This window comes from Lutra lutra, chromosome 9 (genome assembly GCF_902655055.1).
Source record: "Lutra lutra chromosome 9, mLutLut1.2, whole genome shotgun sequence".
Classification (NCBI taxonomy): domain Eukaryota; kingdom Metazoa; phylum Chordata; class Mammalia; order Carnivora; family Mustelidae; genus Lutra; species Lutra lutra.
Genome location: NC_062286.1, coordinates 31486252 through 31507895, shown reverse-complemented (window position 1 = coordinate 31507895; position 21644 = coordinate 31486252). Strand labels below are relative to the sequence as shown.

At 38.1% G+C, this 21644-nt stretch overlaps 1 protein-coding gene across 2 annotated transcripts in view; it reads left to right on the top strand.

The window, feature by feature from the left end:
- The first annotated feature begins 239 nt into the window (after positions 1 to 239).
- The window catches only part of HNRNPLL (heterogeneous nuclear ribonucleoprotein L like), a 45423-nt gene continuing 24018 nt past the window's right edge, over positions 240 to 21644 (top strand). The window contains exons 1-6 of one of the 2 annotated variants that reach the window (XM_047744875.1): positions 240 to 950; positions 10392 to 10510; positions 15385 to 15622; positions 17087 to 17172; positions 18636 to 18732; positions 18818 to 18890. In XM_047744875.1, coding sequence (XP_047600831.1) covers positions 762 to 950; positions 10392 to 10510; positions 15385 to 15622; positions 17087 to 17172; positions 18636 to 18732; positions 18818 to 18890 — 802 coding nt within the window. In that variant the 5' untranslated portion in view covers positions 240 to 761. The remainder of the gene's footprint in view (positions 951 to 10391; positions 10511 to 15384; positions 15623 to 17086; positions 17173 to 18635; positions 18733 to 18817; positions 18891 to 21644) is intronic. The other variant, XM_047744874.1, reaches the window with a different exon arrangement.

Here is a 21644-nt window from a genome sequence, read left to right as displayed (position 1 = left end):
AAGAGAAGTAATAAAAGCATTTAAATTAGCGGGAGGGCGGTTAACACCCGCAGCCCTGGCTCCACTGCACGCCTCATCGCCCGCTGGGGTTCACTCGGCGCCTGCCTTCAGCTGAGTCCCAACAGCGCTAACGGCCGCGGGGCAGCAACGGCTCCGGGTAGCGCGCGGCGAGCGTTGGGCGCTCGGGACTCGCAGGCCAGCGGCGAGTTCACCAGGCGCAGGGAGAGGGGCGAGGCCGAGCCGTGGGCTCTTGACGAACAGCCCTTCCGGCCAATTGGAAGCCCGGTCGACTTTTCCCCCTGCCAATAGGGAGCAGGACCCAGGCTGAGGGGCGCTTCCCGCGGGCTGCGGCTGGATTCGATCCTCCGCGGCGGCGGCTAAGGCGGGGGCGGAGGCTCGGCCTGGGCGGCGAGGAGCGGATTAGGGGAGGAGGGAAGACCGGAAGCCACGGTCGCGTCCCCATCCTTAGATTCGCTCCCCCGGGTTGGGAGCGGAGACGGAGGAGGAGGGAGAGGCTGAATGTTGGCTCCGTAATAAAGGGGAGCGGCTGCTCCGGAGCTTCCTCCCGGGGCGCCCCCCTCATCCCGGCCCGCTCCCTGCACCCACCCGGCTCCTGGGCGCCCGGTCCCCGAGGCCGGCCCGGCAGCGCAGACCTTCGCTGAAGACACTCGGCCAGTGGCGGGGACTGGCCGGCGGCGTCGGAGGCCCGCGCCCCGCCGCCACCCCCACCCGCTTGCCCGCCGGTCTCTCCGGCCGCCGCCATGTCCTCCTCCTCATCCTCTCCCAGGGAGACGTACGAGGAGGATCGCGAGTACGAGAGCCAGGCCAAGCGCCTCAAGACCGAGGAAGGGGAGATCGACTATTCCGCTGAGGAAGGCGAGAACCGCCGGGAACCGACGCCCCGGGGCGGGGGCGATGGCGGCGGCGGCGTTCGGAGCTTCTCACAGCCGGTAACAAAGCGCGGCGCCCCGTCCCCTGTGCCTGGCGGCTCCCCGGGAAGCAGGGCCCGGCGACGGGGACTCGGCCCCGGGGCCTTCCGCGCGCCCAGTTTTCCCCCCGCTGCTGCGCTGACCCAGTCGGGAAGCGCCGGCTCCTCTCTTTAGAGCTTTTATTCTTTGCCCTACCTGTTTCCCGCATCCCGACCGGGAACCCGGCTCCGGCCTGGCCGCAGGCCCCGCGTGCGAGTCGTTTGCCGGCCCTGAACTTGGGGAGGGTATCCGGGCGGGGGCGGCGGGGCGGCGTTGCTTCCGCTCCGGGTGGGCTTTGGGGCGCGATTAGCTCTTTGTTACTTTAACTCCTCCGGCTGCTGGCCGGCGTCGGGACGACCCTTTCTCTCCCTTCTGCCCCTGTGCCCGCAGCATCCGCGCGCCGGTCTCGGTCACAGGATGGTTGCGTGGGTTCCGCCGGGGTCTCTCTCCATCTGGGTCCCGGGCAGAGCTGTAACCGAATGACAGATTGGGCTCTGCGCTCACACCTTAGTTCCCCTGAAGGTTTAATTTCAAAATTTTTACTCTTGGCAGGCATGGCGTGCATGCTTTGCTACCCAGGTTTAAGATCGTTGCTCAGTACAGATTTTACGTCTTCGATCAAAAAAAAAAAAAGTGTTGGTAGGTGTTAACACCATCCTTATTTTCAGGTAAAACAGATCTTACCAGATTTGCCCCACGAAAGGAGGAACTGAACTCGAAATTGCATTAAACACACATTCTTACATTCTTGTTGCTCTTATCAGAAATGTTAGGTGGAGGCAGAAGGAATGTGAAAATCGTCTTACCCACAGCAAGCAGTAGTAACTCTGCTTAAGTGCGTGGAGACTTTAAGGAAACAAAGCAAAGCAAAAGTTTTTGCCCTTTTTTGGTGCATTTAAGATGTCTTAATGGCTTAGATGTCGTTTAAACATTTATCACATTTTAATTGTGATTTTTTGAAAAGAAGCTTTATCTGAAGTTTGAGAAATTATACACATATATTCTACTCAGAATGTTTTTCACCATTTTATAAGAAGCACATTATAAGCCTTTTAGCTGTTGTTGAATTTTTATGTGAAAAATTCTGGTCAGTAGTCCCCAGTGTTAGAGTTTCCAAATATGAAACAGTGACACATAGGTTTCAACACATTAGAAAAAAGGAACTTTTTCTTTCTAAAAATAAGTGTTTCCTTGTGGCTAGATATGGCTTTTGATTTTTTGTGCCTAGGTATTTGGAATATTCAAAATGTGGCTTGAACATGTGAATAAAGGAAATGCATGTTTTCTTAAAGTTTCAGTTCAAAACCAATTCCACTGTGGAATTTGGAAGCAGGAATATAGTAACGATATTTTTGATGGAGCTGATGGATCGGTGTATTTCTTTTGCCAGAAGTCTTGAGTTTTTTGTGTAGTAGCATGAAACGTTTTACATGTTTTGGAAAGATACTTTAATTTTTTTATGAAAATTTTTTCTTTGAAAAATAGATTTGGTATTAAGACAGTGGTATTATTTTGGATGTTGGGAAGAAAATAATACCTAATTAATATATCTAGAGTGAATTGTATCTGGCAGTGGAAATAGCACTGGGCAGGGCTTAGAGAGAGTCAGAAGTCTTAGCTAGCATACGATCGGTGTGCCTTTGGGAAAGTCCCTTAATTACTATTCTTGAGTTCATTTAGTCTGTAAAATATAAAAGTTGAACCTTTCCATACCTGAAGTTGTAGTTTGGTGATTAATGTAATGCAGCTTTTAAATTACCCAGGCAGAAACTAATACCTGCAGGTTGAGTTATAAATTCTAATTTTTGTTTATCTTACTGTTTTGTTTCTTAGGAGATAGTGAATTGCTTTTATTTAACTGTAGAACCAATACTGCACTGTCAATTTTAATGAAGTTTTATTTTTCCCGTTTTTAAACCTTTTTATTCATGTAAATTGTGGTGCTACTTTGAAATTATTGCAGCTGTGGAAACCTGCACATAATAAAATTTTATTAGGATAGGCATTCCCTGGATAGAAGTTTAATGTCTAGTGCGTCATCAGCCAGAAATATGGTAATTCATCTAACTGAAATGGGTTTGGCTCAACCTCAGTTGTCCTCCAGTCCAGCCAGGGAAGAAAATACCTTGTGGTCAAACTGTTAAACAACAGTAAATGCAGGTTAGGTACAATGATAAGCAATCTTTTCAATTCCAGTTGGAGGTTTGTAAGGTGCAAAGTAAGACTTCAAAGATTTACATTATTTAGCTTCAGATAATTAAGTTCCCACTAGTGCTTTAATAATATATTAATTAGATTTAAAGAGAAAAGTGAGTATTTAGGAAAAGCAGTGATGGGTGGCTCAGTCAGTTAAGCATCTGAGCTATTGATTTCTGCCTAGGTCCTGATTTCAGGGTCGTGAGATCGAGCCCCACCTTGGCCACTGAGCTGGCAGTCTACTTGTCCCTCTCCCTTTGCTCCTCCCCTCTTGTGTACTGTGTCAAATCTTAAAAAAAAATAAAAAGGAAATCAGTGTTTTTACAAATGCTCCTATTTAAAAATGAGTTGATAGGGGATGCCTGGGTGGCTCAGTGGGATAAGCCTCTGCCTTCAGCTCAGGTCATGATCCCAGGGTGCTGGGATCGAGCCCTGCATCGGGCTCTCTGTTCAGCAGGGAGCCTGTTTCCTCCTCTCTCTCTGCCTGCCTCTCTGACTACTTGTGATCTCTGTCCGTCAAATAAGTAAATAAAATCTTTAAAAAAAAAAAATAAAAATGAGTTGATAATTGTGAATGGTCATGATGTGTTAAGGTGCATGGAGAAATGAGTTAGGAAAAAAAGAAATGAGGTGGTACGTTGGATATGAGAAATAAGACAGTCTTCAAATTTATGGCTTCTGGCACTTAATTTGAAGATCAAAAATTCCTAGAGTGTCTCAGATTCACTGGGCTGCATTGTTGAACAAAGCTGGATTATGGAGGTTTGTGATGTATTATACATTTAGTTATTCTTAGAGTGAGTGGTTGTCTTAAATTTAGCAGTCAGGACCTTCAGGATCATATTAATAGTAAATTTTGTATCTACTTATTTTTAAGAAAGCAGCTTGACTCCCAAATATTGGAGTTTTACTTGGCAAAACCAATTGAGGAATTAAATGGGGAGGTTATATAGAAATATCTGCTTTTTAAAAGACTGGTATCAATAAAGATTTATGGAGTGCTAATTCATTTTGGAGACTTTCAAGTTTTTCTTTTATTCTTTTCTGTCAGTGACTCAAGAGGCAAATCAGATTGTTAAAATGGTTTGTTTGCTGATGTGGTGGAAATTTAAGTTTCTCAACTTTTAATAAATAGACTTACAAAATGGCAAAATGCCAAGATAAAAATGTAGATCCTAGGATTTCCTAATGATATATATTAGGTAGAGAATCTAGTTTGAATTTATTTTTTTTATTTATTTATTTTTTTAAGATTTTATTTATTTGTCAGAGAGAGAGGAGAGCGAGCGAGCACAGGCAGACAGAATGGCAGGCAGAGGCAGAGGGAGAAGCAGGCTCCCCGCCAAGCAAGGAGCCCGATGTGGGACTTGATCCCAGGACGCTGGGATCATGACCCGAGCCGAAGGCAGCCGCCCAACCAACTGAGCCACCCAGGCGTCCCTCTAGTTTGAATTAAAACACACTCCTATACTTTAAGGATCTGAATTACAGAGATGTATAGGAGTATTATGATGGCTTATTGGATGAATATAGGATAGGAGATGAGATGAGGTCACTTTGTTAGCTAGCTCCCATAGGAAAAGTTTAGAGGCTGACGGTGAGCATAGTAACTACACTCTGGGCAATAAATAAGTTAAAGGGTGTGTTCCCTGGAGGTAAGTGCCAGCGTCTTGAGGCTTCTTTAGCAATAATGTTCTCTGTCTCCTTTAGCTAAGCTATTCCAATAGAGTGAGGTGAGGATTTTCTGGCTTGGTATTAGGGAAAAATTGAAAAATACTAAGTTTTACTATCTTTTGGTTTTAATAATTGACTATATTTCTTTGTGTTAGTACATACAGTTGAAAGAGCTCTTAGTAGAGCCATAAGCCCAACCAAGGCAGGTGTCTTGGATCTGCTACCAGTATGCTTTGTCACTTAACATCTCTGGAACTCAACTATCTCATGAGTAGGTTGGATTAGATGAACAGTGTGATCTCTTAACTGATCAAAAAACAATACTTGAGGCCCTCTTATGTGCTGGCTGCTGTTCTCAGTGATGGAGATATAAAAGTTAAAAATTCCATATCTAAGAATCTGTGATTCATTTAGCGCTTTTTTTGCCTCTATGAATTGAAAACAAGTTTGAAAGCTTGTAATTGCAGCCACAGCAACAATTCAGGTGAGCTTAAGCAATACAAAAGTGGCAGGACAGAGGTAGGGAATTATTGGCCCACGTCACCGAGAAAGCCAAGTTGTGGCAGTAGGTAGGCATGGCTGGGTCTAGGGATTTAGATGATGTCGCTGAGACTTGCTTCTGTATGCCCCGTTTCCTCTATGTATTTATAAAGCTAGACTTACATTCTTACAGCTAGCAAATAGAAAACACTCTTCTTCCCAGTGTCTATATATATCCCTTCTTTTTTTTTTTTTTTAAAGATTTTATTTATTTATTTGACAGACAGAGATCACAAGTAGGCAGAGAGGCAGGCAGAGAGAGAGGGGGGAAGCAGGCTCCCCGCTGAGCAGAGAGCCTGATGCGGGACTCGATCCAGGACCCCGAGATCATGACCTGAGCTGAGGTAGAGGCTTCAACCCACTGAGCCACCCAGGTGCCCCCCACTTTTTAAAAAAAGATTTATTTATTTGACAGAGAGAGGGGAGGGAGAGAGAATTCTTTTCTTTATGTGATAAATTCTAATGCACTCAAGAGAATGATACCCGAATGGAAAAGACACTTTAAATCTCATTAGAAGAGGAATGACAGAAGAATCTGGGGCTGTTCAGCCTGACGGGTATATTTAGGTGTGGTGTGAGCAATCATTACAAATAATTGGAAGGTTATCATGTAGAAGAAGGAAATGTAGATAAGGGTAGGTGGCATCATTTAATATTTCTTGAAACCATTGCTAAATAAACTACATCTGTCACTGTGCTAGACATTTTATATTAGTATATTGTATATTTATTTACAGTAATTTATGTGATACGGATTTTTTTAAAATAGTGAAACTGAGGCTCAGCAAAGTAATTAGCCTAAGATCAATGAGCCAGTAAGTGTCCAGATTCAAATGCTGGTCTGACTTCAAAGGCCATTTTGGATACAAAGTGACAGAGAGGGTGATTTGGATGCATATTAGGAAGAATTTCTAAAAATATGATGGATTGTCTCATGAGTAGATGGTTTCCTGTCATTGGAGATATGTAAGGAGAAGCTGGATAATCACTTGGCAGTGGTTCTGTGTCTGGTGTTGGCAAATAAATTACTGAGTTTGAGGTTGGAGGTTTTTTTTTTTTTTTTAAGATTTTACTTATTTATTTGACAGAGATCACAAGTAGTCAGAGCAGCAGGCAGAGGGAGAGGGACAAGCAGGCTCTCCGTGGAGTAGGGAGCTGATGTGGGACTCTATCCCAGAACCCTGGGATCATGACCTGAGCTGAAGGCAGCCACTTAACAGACTGAGCCACCCAGGCACCTGAGGTTGGACTTTTTTAATCCTGTAATTGTAAGAGGGCAGAAGAAGGTTGTTCAGTTGCTGTTGAGCATGTGTTGGGCATGGAGATGTGGGAAAACAAAAAAAGCCTAGTAAGGACATTGTGCCTGGCTTTACTGGTTTACAGTTGTTGCTTTACTATGTGAAGAGGCATTAATGGGCCTTCTTATTTTTTCTCAGATAGAAGCTTCATTTATACTCTACTGAGCTTCCCTTCTCTTCAGAAGAGTGTGCTCTTTAATCAACAATAGTCAAAATTCGCACTTAAAGTTGTTGTTATAGAGTTGGTCCTTCAGATAGCCTTTAAGGGGCTGGGAGTTGGAAGTGGTTGTAACTAGACTGGTCTATAGCCTGTAAAGGGGACCAAGGAATGCCTCCATTATAGTTGACAAAGTTTGCATAAGGAAAGGATAGAGTAATTAAAAAAGAAAAAAAAAGTGTATGTAAATGAAGGCATGCCTTCATTTGCTGAGTGCTCACTTGGAATATTGTTTTTAGTCTGAAATAGGTCTGGATGGAGCCTAGATAACTAAATAATTAGAAATGGAAGGAATTTGGGCTTCTGTATGAGAAAGGATTTTAAAAAGAAACTTTTGAACTGGAGAAGACAAAGTGTTAATACATGCATGGGTAAATAATACTGATTTATTCGCCAATTAGTAGTTAGATGCATAATATAATACTTCAAAAGAGGTAATTTTAACGTAATAAAAGAAATTGTACAGCTGATTTTCAGATTTCTCACCACCAGTATATAGGAAAGGTAGAGATAAGAAAATACTGATTTGAGAAAAGTTTTAGGGGGCATCAGGTGGCTCAGTTAAGCATCTGACTCTTGATTTTGCCTTGGGTCATGATTGAGCCCCAGTGTTGGGCTCTGCGCTAGGCGTGGAGCCTGCTTAAGAATCTTGCTCGTCTTCCCCTGCCCCATTCCCCTGCTTGTGCACACTTGCTCTCTCTTTCTCCAAACAAAAAAAAAAACCCAAAAAAATCCACCCCAGAACTTTTAATATTTGGGGCAAAGGGGGTGGTAAAAATATTGTTTGAAAATATATCATTAGTATATCAGTTTTATATTTGGAAACAACCCTGGGGGGTTTCTTTTTTTTTTATTTTCACCGAAAGGATGAAAAAAATTTAAGTTCAGGAAAAGGGGCCATAATACAAAGATGAGAGAAATATCAAGGTAGATAAACTCATGAATGGCAGATTCACTGAGTGGGTATTAGGGAAATAACAAGGGGGACAGAATATGTTTTCTGCCTTGAAGTTGAGATAATTGTATCTTCCCCTAAGTAGCATAGTGTTTACATTTAATAGCTTTTAGCTTCTGAAGAATGACTTACATTTTGAACTGTTCCATTCAGGAAATAAAATTAAATAATAATATATTAACATAAGGTATTTTTGAGGGATTTAAAAAAATTGGTCCTGGAATCCATTTCTTTGAGAGAAGACCAATTTGAAAATGGTCATTCTTTTAAGCATTGTATTCAAGATAATGGATATCCACGATGGGAAGGGAGGTAGATATATTCAGCTGACTGGTAGTGTTTTATTTTTTAAACCAAGCGGTGAGTTAATGACGGTTTATATTGTTCTTCATACCTTATTGTAGGCCTTAAGTATTACATAATAAAATAATTTCCCAACTTTTTATTCTGTGAAATATTCAATTACATATGTTCTTCACCTAGATTAATCAGTTTTTTTTTTTGTAACTCTTTTTTTTTTTTTAAGATTTTATTTATTTGTCAGAGAGAGAGGAGAGCGAGCGAGCACAGGCAGACAGAATGGCAGGGAGACAGAGAGAGAGAAGCAGGCTCCCCGCCAAGCAAGGAGCCCGATGCGGGACTCGATCCCAGGATGCTGGGATCATGACCTGAGCCGAAGGCAGCTGCTTAACCAACTGAGCCACCCACCCAGGTGTCCCTGATTAATCAGTTTTTAACATTTTGCCATTTGGGATTTCATCTCCATATGTGTCTGTCTATATTTATGTACATTTTCCCCCTAAACTTTGGAAGTAAGTTGCATATATCATGACGATCCATCCCTAAATATCCCAGCTTTCCTAAAATAAGGATATTCTTTTTTTTTTTTTTTTAATCTTTTTTTTTTTTTTTAAGATTTTATTTATTTATTTTGACGAGAGAAATCACAAGTAAGCAGAGAGGCAGGCAGAGAGAGAGGAGGAAGCAGGCTCCCTGCTGAGCAGAAAGCCCGATGTGGGGCTCGAACCCAGGACCTGGGATCATGACCTGAGCCGAAGGCAGAGGCTTAACCCACTGAGCCACCCAGGCGCCCCCAAATAAGGATTTCTTGGGGTGCCTGGGTGGCTCAGTGGGTTAAGCCTCTTGCCTTCGGCTCAGGTCATGATCTCAGTGTCCTGGGATCAAGCCCCACATCAGGCTCTGCTCATCAGGGAGCCTGCTTCCCCCTCTGTCTCTGCCTGCCTCTCTGCCTACTTGTGATCTCTCTCTCTGTCAAATAAAAAAATAAATCTTTAGGGGAAAAAAAAGAATAAGGATATTCTTTTCACATAAACATTACCATTATAATGGTATACCTAAGACAGTAGTTCTATTGCATAATATAATATCCTGTCTATATTTAAATTTCTCCAGTTATCCCTAAGATGTCTTTTATACCAGTATTTACTATTATGAATACTTAAGTATTGCCTTTGGTTGTTGTCTCTCTTTAGTCTTAATCTAAAATCTTCCACTATTTTTTTATACTAACTTTTTGAAGAGTCTTGGCCAATGTAGTTTTCTTCTGAACGTTTACCTTCACCAGCTGATTTCTAAGGATAGCAAAGATGACTGTCTTATTTCTTGAAGTTAATTGTTGTCTCATTATTTTTAGAGTAAAACTTACTATTTAAACTTTAAGTATATGTTCCAAATTAAGTTTTCAGGTATGATTTAGAGCTATTTTCCTGCATTGCTGTTCAGTTATATTTAGTAGCTTAATGATGATAATGCACATTTAGTTGTTGAGTTTTACTTAGGCAGTCTCATCTGTTAAGGTTGTTAATGGAGTGTTTGGTTACATGGTGTACAATCAGAATGATTCATTTCAAACTTAGTGGTGTGTAATGAATATCTGCTTGACCATAGAAAAGACTTAGCATAAGCAATTCAAGTGACATTCCAAGTATTGAATTAGTATTTGCAGAGGACTGAATTTATTTGTTGAATTTGACAATAGTGTAAGAGAGTAGTCACATGGTTACTTTATATATTTAAATTAGCTCTTTTCTTTAAGCCATGATGTAATTTTTTAAGTTATAAAGTAAACAGTAAAAAGACGCTTTTAAAATAGCCATAAAGAGATTTAATTTTCTTAAAATGATTCTCAAGTTTTAAAGCTAAAACATTTGTGCTTTTAGATTAGTCTGCTTGTAGGAGGAAAAAAACCTTTAATAGATTTTTTTGGTGTATATGTACAAACATATGGGGGGGGGCTCTCCGCTCGGTGAGGATCCTTTTTCTCTCTCTCCCCTGCCTGCTGCTCTGCCTGCCTGTGTTCTGTCAAATAAATTAAAATCTTAAAAAAAGAAAAAAAATCAAAATTTTCATGCCGAACATTTAATTGATGATTTTTTTCTCAGGTCCTTTTGCTAACTTGTGAATGCAATTTGGTTTGGGGTTTTGTTTGTTTGCTTGCTTGCTTTTTAATGCAGGATTGAAGTTACTAAAGATGCAATTTAGACTTTGAAAGTTTTTAACTATAAATTATTTTCTTTTGCTAGGAGGCAGGTGGAAGTCATCATAAAGTTTCTGTTTCACCTGTTGTCCATGTTCGAGGACTCTGTGAATCTGTGGTGGAAGCAGACCTTGTGGAGGCTCTGGAGAAATTTGGGACAATATGGTAAGGCTCATAGGGACTTCATGCAGATTGAAAACAGTATGGTAAAAGCCTTGATGTTTAAGTATATATTGATGTCATAGTATATATTGTTTGCCTGTGATTGTATTTCTTTAGAACCTTTGTATTTCTTTTAAACCTCTTAGTCTTAACCTTCTGGGATGATGCATGGATGTATTTTTGTGGATCCATGATCACTTTTCACTCCTCAGCCAGGTTGTATGTGAAATAGATTACGGCACCTTTCATCTGATTTTCTTTTTTTTATTTATTTTATTTTATTTATTTATTTGACAGAGAGAAATCACAAGTAGGCAGAGAGGCAGGCAGAGAGAGGAGGAAGCAGGCTCCCTGCTGAGCAGAAAGCCCGATGTGGGGCTTGAACCCAGGACCTGGGATCATGACCTGAGCCGAAGGCAGCGGCTTAACCCACTGAGCCACCCAGGCGCCCCTCATCTGATTTTCAAATCAGTCCATGATTCCTTGTTAAATACTACTGCTTTAATGTTTAAATGAGTTGATTACACCCTTCGTCTTTAGAATTTTAAGTAGTGGTGCTTAAAAACTGATTTTTTTTTTGTTGTTTATTTTGAAATATTTAAGAATTAATTGGTAAGTAAAAGGGGGGTAGATTAAGGGTAGGCATTATTTGTGTAGGTTTGTGTTGTTGAGTTCTTACGCAGACCATGAGCAATCAGTGTTTTATCCTAGTTTGTTTTATTTTGTGTTTTGTATTCACTCAGGCTCCTCCTTTCACTTCCCACAGCTGCTGTATGCTTAAGAATATTGCCTTAAGTGAAAACATAATCAGAAAAGTGAATTTGCTGCCAAAATAGATACTCAAAAATTCTAATTATTTTTGGAGTATGCCCGGCTGTTGTTCTCTTCTTAGTATGGGTAGTCTGGAGTTGATTTTATTATTTTTTCCTTGGTGACTATGTTTGGGGTTTTGGTTATAGGCATCAGGCACAGACTAACTTAAAATATACAAACAGCAAAGAAATTTCAGTATATTTGCTGAGATTGTTTGATTGCTTGATTGCTTCAAACTTATAAAAATTTATGTGGAGTTCTGAGTTTTGAAAGGATGCATAAATAGATGATGGTGAGAGAGTGATCAGAGATGTCCGACAGGAATCGTTGCTTCAAAGAAGCAGTAGTAGAAGTGTTAAGTGACACCTTCCATCATGGCGTCTTTTTTATTAATTCTCTTGATGACTTTATAGAGAGGTGGATGACTTGGCGAACCTGTTATCCTCCACTTATGAACCTCAGAAACCACAGTTACATATTGTTTATTCTTGGAGGTATGAATTGGCAATCTACACAGCAGAAGAAAGCCCATTTCTTAAAGTGTCATTAAGATGACTATCATTTGTTAGTCATTTGAAGTGGATATTGGAAGTTAAGTTTTTGTCTGGAGCTTCATTTATTGAAGCAGACCTTTAGCCTTATTTAGACCTTGCATGTTAGTGCTAGGCTTGCCCTATGGGTTGCATTGTCTCATGAAGTTAGAAAGAGATGGCTATTTCTGGTTTATCCCCCCCCTTTTTTTTTAAATATTGGGCTTTTAAAGTTACTTCCTTAAAGTGAAGAAATACTGAAGCAATATTAGAAAACCCGTTGATGAGCAAATACTGGTGGAAACTTTAGAGAAGTAATAACTGTGTCGATACTTTGATGTTAATTATGACCATGACCTGAACATTGGGCATTAAAGAAATAGGACTGTTTGTTGAAGTTGAATTATTTGAATCACTTTGAGTGGCCTGTCCAATTTTAGCCTGTATACTTTTTGATATTTAGTCCATGGTAAAGTGTTTTATATGTGAATATAATTCAGTGACTTTGCATAGTGCATCATTCTGCCCTCAGGATTGGTAGTTTTGTGGATAAAAAAGTGAAATAATTGGAACAAATTGGAATATAATTAGAAGTTTGATTGGCATAAATGTGTGCCATAGGAGTTTTAACTGTATGAAGTGATCTTGAGTAAGAGGTGGCTGCTTTTAAAGCTGAAAGAACCTTGAATAGCCTCCAATGAGGAATAGGTGTTTTGCTTCAGAATGTTGCATTTTAGAACCTTTTTCTGTTTATTTCTTTAGTGGTGTGTGTGCGATTATGAAGATTATATAGAAACTGCTCATACTAAAAAGATGTGTCGCTAAATTCAACATGTAGTAAGTTTATACCTAAAAACTAAATGTGTAGGAAAGAAGTTTAGGAGCAACTACAATATGATGTTGGTTGTGTCAATTTAATGAAATTCTATATATTTTTTTGTCTTTATTCTGTAGTGTATCCATGTATTAGGATCAAAAAGAATGTTTAAAAATCTTTACTGAGTCTCTCTTCCTACCTTTCCCCCTCCCATTAAAGGAGAGGATGCTAGGTATAATTAGCTGTATTGGTTTAAAATTTTATTTAATTTATTTTTTAAGACTTTATTTATCCATTTGACAGACAGAGACACAGCAGGAGAGGGAACACAAGCAGAGGGAGTAAGAGAGGGGAGAAGCAGGCTTCCTGTGGAGCAGGGAGCCTGGGACTACAACTGGAGCTGAAGGCTGACGACACCCAACCGAGCCACCCAGGCGCCCTGGTTTAAAATTTTAAAACAAAACTTTTGGGACCTAATTTTCTTTTCTTTCTTTTTTTTTTTTTTTTAAAGATTTTATTTATTTGACAGAGAGAGCTCACAAGTAGGCAGAGCAGCAGGCAGAGAGAGAGGGGGAAGCAGGCTCCCCACTGAGCAGAGAGCCCGATGTGAGGCTCTATCCCAGAATCCTGGGATCATGACCTAAGCCAAAGGCAGAGGCTTAACCCGCTGAGCTACGCAGGTGCCCCCGGACCTAATTTTCATTTAAAAATTGGTAAATGTATTTTGAATTATAAGTTGAAAGCACTGACCCTACTATGTCCCTTAGTCCCATTGTCTATTTTTTTTCTTTTCTTTGGACTTCCAGTCTCCCTCATATTAGTGCTTTTAAGATTTCTTATAAATTATGTGCCAGACAGTTTAGATGCATTCTGAAACGTCTAAAACATTCTAATTTCCCCTTTATCTTCATGTAATGACACTTTTTAACTTTTAACTGTGCTTCTAGTTCACTTACTATAGTTACAGAGGCAGTTTTACTGTGACCAAGTCTATAATAGGCCAATAAAGAATTTAGTTTTGAACCTTTATAAGTTTCTGTGTGCCAAAGGATCAAAGGGCATTATTAACTTATTTACTTGGTAATACCATTTAGCTATTCAACCAACATATATATTTGAGAGGAGAATGTTTGTTCTTCCTTAATTTCTTTAGCATAGTTCTAATTCCAGGGTTTTCTATTTTTCATGCAAGACATCAGAATGTTAGCAAGAAATTTCTAAAAGGAATGCTTTTCTCTCCTAGTATTTATATTTTGCACTCATAATTGGTAAATCTTTAATTCAAGGTCTATTATTATTTTCTTTAATTTTGAACAATGTGGGTGGGAGAGCTAACAAGCCTCATAGACGAATGAATACTGATTTTTGAATGCCTGTTACACATCAGCTCTGTTTTCTTGATTCTAAAGATATGAAAATGAGGCAAAGCAAGGAGTTTGTATGCAGTAACATAATCTTGACAACAATCCTTCAAGTTTTATAAATGCAGAAGCTGAAATTCATAAGAAATTACATAATTTGCCAGGTTACAGAGTGGCCTGTTTCTTACTAATAAACCATTTGCCACTTTCTAAAGGGTAGTGGTAGGTCCAGATGCTTATTGAGAAACAGTGCTGTCACTGAGTACCTGGCGTGATGATTTTTCTGCAGACTTCTACTGTTATAAAGCCATGGTGATTGTATTTTAAAACATTTTTAAGGGGCTTGTTCTTATGAACAGAGGAGATTATTGTTTCCCCTGGTGTGATCCACATGCTTTGATTTCTTTCTTCCCTTCCTCCCTTCATTGCTTTATTATTTCATATATTTATTTAAAATATGTTCTTCCCCAAGAGTATACAGTGAAATGTGACTAACTTCACCCTCTTACTCATAGGCAACCATGATTACCATAATCCAGTGAATAATTTTTCTTGGATTCTTTAATATTAAAAAATATTTTGGAGGAGATTATTTGTATGAAATTGGTTGGTTTGGAGTTGCTTCTCTCTATCTTTTGATTCTTTTGTTTTTAGTAAGATAAATGAAAGTGTATAGTCAGTTCTTAGTTATTAGTGTGGGCAGTTATTTATTTGGAAAAATTGATAGAGGTAGTAGTTTCTGTTTTTAGAGTTCCCAAATGCTAATCTTCTGCTCAGTTTTATTTCCATTGGTTTCTATATCTAGATATTTTCTTTTTTTGTTTTTTTTTTTCAAAGATTTTATTTATTTGACAGAGATCACTAGTAGGCAGAGAGGCAGGTAGAGAGAGAGAGAGAGGAGGAAGCAGGCTTCCCGCTGAGCAGAAGAACCCAATGTGGGTCTCAATCCCAGGATTCTGGGATCATGACCTGAGCCAAAGGCAGAGGCTTTAACCCTCTGAGCCACCCAGGCGCCCTCTATCTAGATATTTTCTAATATTGCTTGGGAGTGGCGACCTGAAGAGTAAAAGGGGGCGGTGTCATTAGTAACTAACAGAGACTTGTGCTTGAGGAGGGCAAAAGGTGGAAAACCTCTCAGTCACAGGAAGCTAAGCTTGCAACCATGCATCATCTACCTGATGTACCACGGCTTATTTGGATGATTTAAGAATTGACTAACATTACATATATGTAATGAAGAATACTAATCTGTATAATTTGACATATTTTTTTTAAAGTCTGCTTTCCTTGATTGAGATAAAATAATGTTAACTGAATTTATTATATTTGGGTATTCCTTCCCAATCTCCCTTTCAGCTATGTTATGATGATGCCATTTAAACGGCAGGCTCTAGTGGAATTTGAAAACATAGATAGTGCCAAAGAATGTGTGACATTTGCTGCGGATGAACCTGTGTACATTGCTGGTCAACAGGCTTTTTTCAACTATTCTACAAGCAAAAGGATCACTCGGCCAGGAAATACTGATGATCCATCAGGAGGCAACAAAGTTCTTCTCCTATCAATTCAGAATCCTCTTTATCCGATTACAGTGGTATGCAGTTTGTATAATAAACTAAATTAAAAGTGATTTTGAAAATTGCCTCTAGAATGACTAACCTGTAGTTTTCTTCACTGCCATCTAGATATTTGAAAATAGTGTTTTTTAAAGAATTATTAAAATGAATATATCATGCTTAACAAAGAAATGATGAGCACTGAAGTTAAAATGTCAGAAGTGCAGTTGTAACAAATAAGCACTTTTCAGAATTGGTATTATTTAGCATCAGTGTTAACTATTTCTGATAAGGAATTAGATAGACTTGTTAGATAATCCAAGAAATTTCTCTCGCTCATGTGCCAGCACATGTGTTAAGACCATCTATTAGGTAAGGACAGAATCTCAAAGATGTATATATTATTGTAAGTGCTTTTGATAACTTATTAAAAACTTGTCTCATTTACTTAAAATTTCCTGTTTCACCCTTTAAAACAGTGATATTAGCAGAATTTTTACAAAGGATTCATGTTCTGAACCAGTTAAGTTTTTTACTTCATAATCACATGCTGTTTCATAATAAGCCAGTAACAAGGACACTTTATTTTTTATTTATTTATTTTTTTAAGGACACTTTATTCTTGTGATGAATAGAATATCACAGAAGGGAAGCTTCAGTTAGTATGACTTCTAGTGAGGACTTATGATATTGGGACATAAAGCCAAGATACAGATATAAGATATACAAGATATACAGATATAAGAATACAGATATTAATAAGTCTATAATATCCCTATACTTATTAATACGCAGTATTAATTAGTATTAATTACAGTATTTTGTGTTCAGGGAGAAAGAATGTACCTAATCTAGTACAAGTAGTCTGATTTGTTTATGGTTGTATCCCTAGAACCTAATGGTGCTGCTGTATAATTGTAGGTGCTCAAGAAATTTCTTGGTAGTTGAAGAATTTTTCTTAAGTAGGTGTTAAGTTCTCTCTTATTTAATTCAGGGATCTTGTTTGCTGACATCTAACATTGTATAAATGATCTTTCTGGAATCTTTTCTCTAGATCGTTATTGTCCCTTGAAAAATAAATGCCAAGTTTATCTGTTACTACTTCTTAATAAATATTTATTTCTATAATTCAGGGGATTCTAAAATACTCCTGAGCCACTTTGGAAAACAAAACATAAATTAATTGAATATAATTTCAGTTTACTTACTGTGTGTTGTCAGACGTTATTTTAGGTACCTGTTAAAGTAAGAATCAAGGATTTTGGGGGGAGATAAAGGTAACAGTCCTTTTGAAATGTTTCATTGTAACTTCTCCGATGTTTGTTATACTGTATGGGTGAGGAAATAACGTTAGAAGTAAAACAGTTTTTAAAAGTTTAATGAGTAATGGATAAAAATGACATCTTGATGTTTTTTTTTTTAAGTTAAAAAAAGCAGGGTATCATTTTCTTGTTTTTCCAAATGTAAAATGTGAAAAAAATCTTGTTTTCTTTCCTTCATAGGATGTTTTATATACTGTATGCAACCCAGTTGGAAAAGTACAACGTATTGTTATATTCAAGAGAAATGGGATACAAGCAATGGTTGAATATCCTTTACTTAGAAATTTTTTTTATTGATGTAGAAGATTGCTGTGTAATATGGTCTTATTTTTTCCTGCTTAATCATATCTTGACAAATGGTATTTATTCTCTGCTCTTCACCAAAAACCTACTTGGTTTAGATTTAAAAAATGAAACTGCAGTACCCACAGATAAGAATAACTTGCTACCTAAAAACATTCCCATACTTCATTTCATAGTGTTCTTTGTCTTTTTAATAGGGGAAAAAATAACATTTTTTGATAATGTGTTCATTTGTACCTTTTTATTTTATTTTTTAGAATTTTTTGTCATGGGGCGCCTGAGTGGCTCAGTGGGTTAAGCTTCTGCCTTCAGTTCAGGTCATGGTCTCAGGTTCCTGGGATGAAGCCCCGCAACGTGCTCTCTGCTCGGCGGGGAGCCTGCTTCCCCCCCTCTCTCTGCCTGCCTCTCTGCCTACTTGTGATCTCTCTCTCTCTCTCTATCAAATAAATAAATCTTTAAAAAAATAAATTTTTTGTGTTCAGTTAGCCAGCATATAGTACATCATTAGTTTTTGGTATACTGTCCAATGATTCATTAGTTGTGTATAACACCCAGTGCTCATTTGTACCTTTTAAAAATGTATCCCAAATGGACTTTTCTGACTCTCTCCTTAAAAACAGGTAGTTTGGAAGTACCAAAACTTTTAGAGAGTCAGTAATATAAAGCTCTTCTTACCTTTTTTTGTTGAATTTTTCAAATGGGTCATGGTTTATATAAGAACTTTTTGTTGTTGTTGAGTAAAAAGAGCAAGTTGCAAATATATAGGCAATACATACAAAGTATGTATTGTATAATCCCATGTAAAAAAATAACTATTTCCCCCAACCTATGTGTACATGTGTATGCATAGAGAAAGGTGGGGGTATACAGCAGACTCTTAATGGTGTTGACCTCAAGCAAGGTGTTTTAGCCCCCCGCTTTTTTTTAACCATTTTGGTGGTTTGATTTTTTTTTTTTTCTTAAACAACTATAGGCCGAAGTAATTTTTTAAAACCAATAAAATGAAGATAGTTAAATGATTATAAAACTCTGCCTTCTCAGAAATATATAAAAATCAAATATGTGCTTTATGTAGTTTGCTTTTTTGGTAATGTTTTTCCTCCTTTAAGAGTAAAATATTTCAAGATAACAGACTGTCATCATTTGCCAGGGAATTGGATCATGCTCCATTTCCCCTCTTCTTTTCAGTTTATAAAGTTCTTTGGATGATTTAGAAGGGTTAATGTAGATAGTTTGGTTTACTATGTTTTCTTTGGTGCCCTGGATCTTAAAAAATAAATTCTCCTAAAATTCATCTAGAAATTTTATTGGTAAAACATTTCTGGAAGTGAGAGTTACAGTTGATTATTTTTCGGTCCTTTTCTTAGGCAGTGAATAATGATTAAATTTTGGACACTTTAAACCAAATTTCCTTAATAGAGCTTATGTTTGAATCAGTCCTTTGTGCCCAGAAAGCTAAAGCAGCACTGAATGGAGCGGATATTTATGCTGGATGTTGCACACTAAAAATCGAATATGCAAGGGTAAATATATTTTCAACACTTTGCCAAAGAAATATTTATGCTTTGGATATACAGTTTGAGCTTATTTTCTTTTTGATCTTAACAGCCAACTCGTCTAAATGTTATTAGGAATGACAATGACAGTTGGGACTACACTAAACCATATTTGGGAAGGCGAGGTAAGTATTTTATGCATTTTAGAATGTACTCACATCTGCTGACAGATTTTTACATGCAGTTAGATTCCTTTTTCCTGAGGTGAGCTAGTGCATTTAAATGAAAACCTTGTTGGTGAATGCTTTTGTTGCGAAAGGCCATGTAATGCTGGAAAATAACCTTGAAATTAGTGCCCCCTACTGGTATGTGCTGAGTTATTTATATTTAGTTCAACAAGGAGCCCATACATACAGGCACGCCCGCAGTTCAAGGACTTGCATTTCTCCAAGCAGCTCTCTCTCTTTGGAGGAGAGGAAACTGATTCAGAATATTCCTTACAAACTGCAAACTTGCACACTGCTTCTCTATGGAAAGGACTTTTCCCCCAAGCTGGACGAGGCATTAAGAAGGATAGAGGACTCCAACAGGCTGACTCTACACTTCATCATGCACAACATCGGCATCAGCAAAAAGCCCTCTGAAAAACTCAGACTTGCAATTCACCTTGACTGCATACTGCATGCACCATCACCCCAAGTTTTTAAAGGAGGACACTTAACAGTACTTCAGACTTGCATGGGATGAACACCATGATAGACTGTGCCCATGTATTCAAGTTGTATGTGTATATTGGTCTGATTTCCCTTAAGGTTCCAGTTGTAGAATTTAAGACTTCTCACTAACGGGTACTAGACTTTATTTACAATGTTGTAAACCTTAATGCCCATTAATGTAACTGTCTTCAGCTCAGATTCAAATTGTTAATTGGCAGATAACCAGGGCCAGTTTATCTATAGGTCTTGAGAATTGCTAATGCTCAACCAATCCACACAGATATTAAAGATAAAAGGTTTAGAAAGGTGCACATTTGCTGCACTCCAATTTACTCTTTTGGGTTTTTTTTCCTTAACTGTGGACATTGAGCACATTAACATAATGATGAAAAGTTGCATTATATGTAAAAGATGGTTTCTGTGTGGTTTGATTTTTTTTTTTTTTTTGTAAAGTGGCTGTTTATAAGTTGTCACTTTTTGTAACAATTTAAGGTTATCATTCATGTTAACTTGTGTAACTAGAAATTTTGACATTTCAAATGTAGGTGAAAGTAACATGTCTGTTCAAGGTAGACTATATTTAAACTTGATAAACCTTAAAATAAGAGCATTTCACTTGAAATGCATTTCCACCTATAACTTATAAATTTCACGAGCATAGGTTTGACTGATAAAATTGTTCAACTAACTGTGTGGCAATTCTGGAATATACAAGTTAAAATGTGGATCTTGTAAAAACAAGGGGGCTGCAGTATTGGCTACACCTCAACTACAATATCAATGTTTGAACCACATGTTGAAAAAACTCACCAAGATGAGCATATCTACAAAAGTCCATAAAGTAGGAAAAACTTTTATGGCACCCAGAATATCTTGGGCAGTAGGGACTCCATAGTGCATGTATTCTTAACAAAAGAAAACATCACAAAAGACAATATGATGATCCTTTGCATGTTGCAATATTTAGAACTTCGGATGATTGGCCCCTTTAATTCTCAATTCTTAGGAAACCATCTTGCCTTATGCATGGTGTTGCAAACAGGTTTGTATTGTGATGCAGCTTTGGCTGGACCCCACATTTTTCCCTACTTACAAATCTGCTTGGCATAGGCTTGGTACAGTTGAGCACAGTATTGGAAAACAAAACCTTAGTACTCAAACAACAGAACAAGTGGTTGATGAGAAATCTCTCACTTCTGTGAAATTACAATCTGTTATAGAATGCTTTTTTTTTTTTTAACTCAAAACAGTTTTGGTTACATTTCTCTTAATGTCTTCTAAAACATTTGTAGATGTGCTTCTTATTGTAATAGGGTTTACATATTTTTATTTTTAGAAGGTCTAAAGTTTATGCAGAGCCAGCTTAGATTAGTTTTTCATACAAGGAATTATAATCAGAAAAGGTTAGAAACGTGTGAGGTAGATATTTAAATAGTGAAATATAAAGAAGTAAAACAGAAGTTCAGTTAGTTTTCAAGGGGAAAATACTCTTGCTTTCTAAGTCTAGCAGTTTCTGTTCTTGTTTTTGTAGTGACTTCATCTTCCACTCAAGTTGATACTGAATTGTAAGTTTTTCTACCAAAAGGAACTCTGTAATAAATACAACCTCATTTTTAAAAGTCCTTTTCAGCCCAAATTACGCTTAGTATAAAAAGTTCTTAGTCTGGACTCCAGAGAATCATTCCAGAAATGTTAAACAAAACTTGTGTATATGTGCATTTTTGGGGGAGAAGGTATATAGCTTCCATCAGATTTCAGAAGAATTCATGAAAAGTCACAAACCACTATTTATAGACTGATGAAATCAGTATTTGACTCTTCCGCACACTTTTTATTTCATGTGACCTTATATTAGGTAGCGAATGCTTCAGATGAGAACTATTAATAATGAGAATGTTTGGCTGAAAGATACCTTGGGAGACCATCCACTCTAAGTCCTTCATTTTATGAATGAAGGTTGTCAGTTTCTTGATTATACAGCAAATTAGTGGTTAAATTGGAATCTTCTGATTCCCAGTCTAGTGCTCTTTTCTTTATATAGTACACTGTTAACTGTATCAGTAAAACTGAGCCATGAAGACATTATGGTGTTTTTGGTTTAAGATTCCTTAGTTTAAAAAAAAAAAGATTCCTTAGTTAGATAAGGAATTGCATGTAGTGTTTGGTGGCATGCTTAAGTAGAGGAATATTAACAGAAGGGATTAGCTGACTGGATTAATTCAG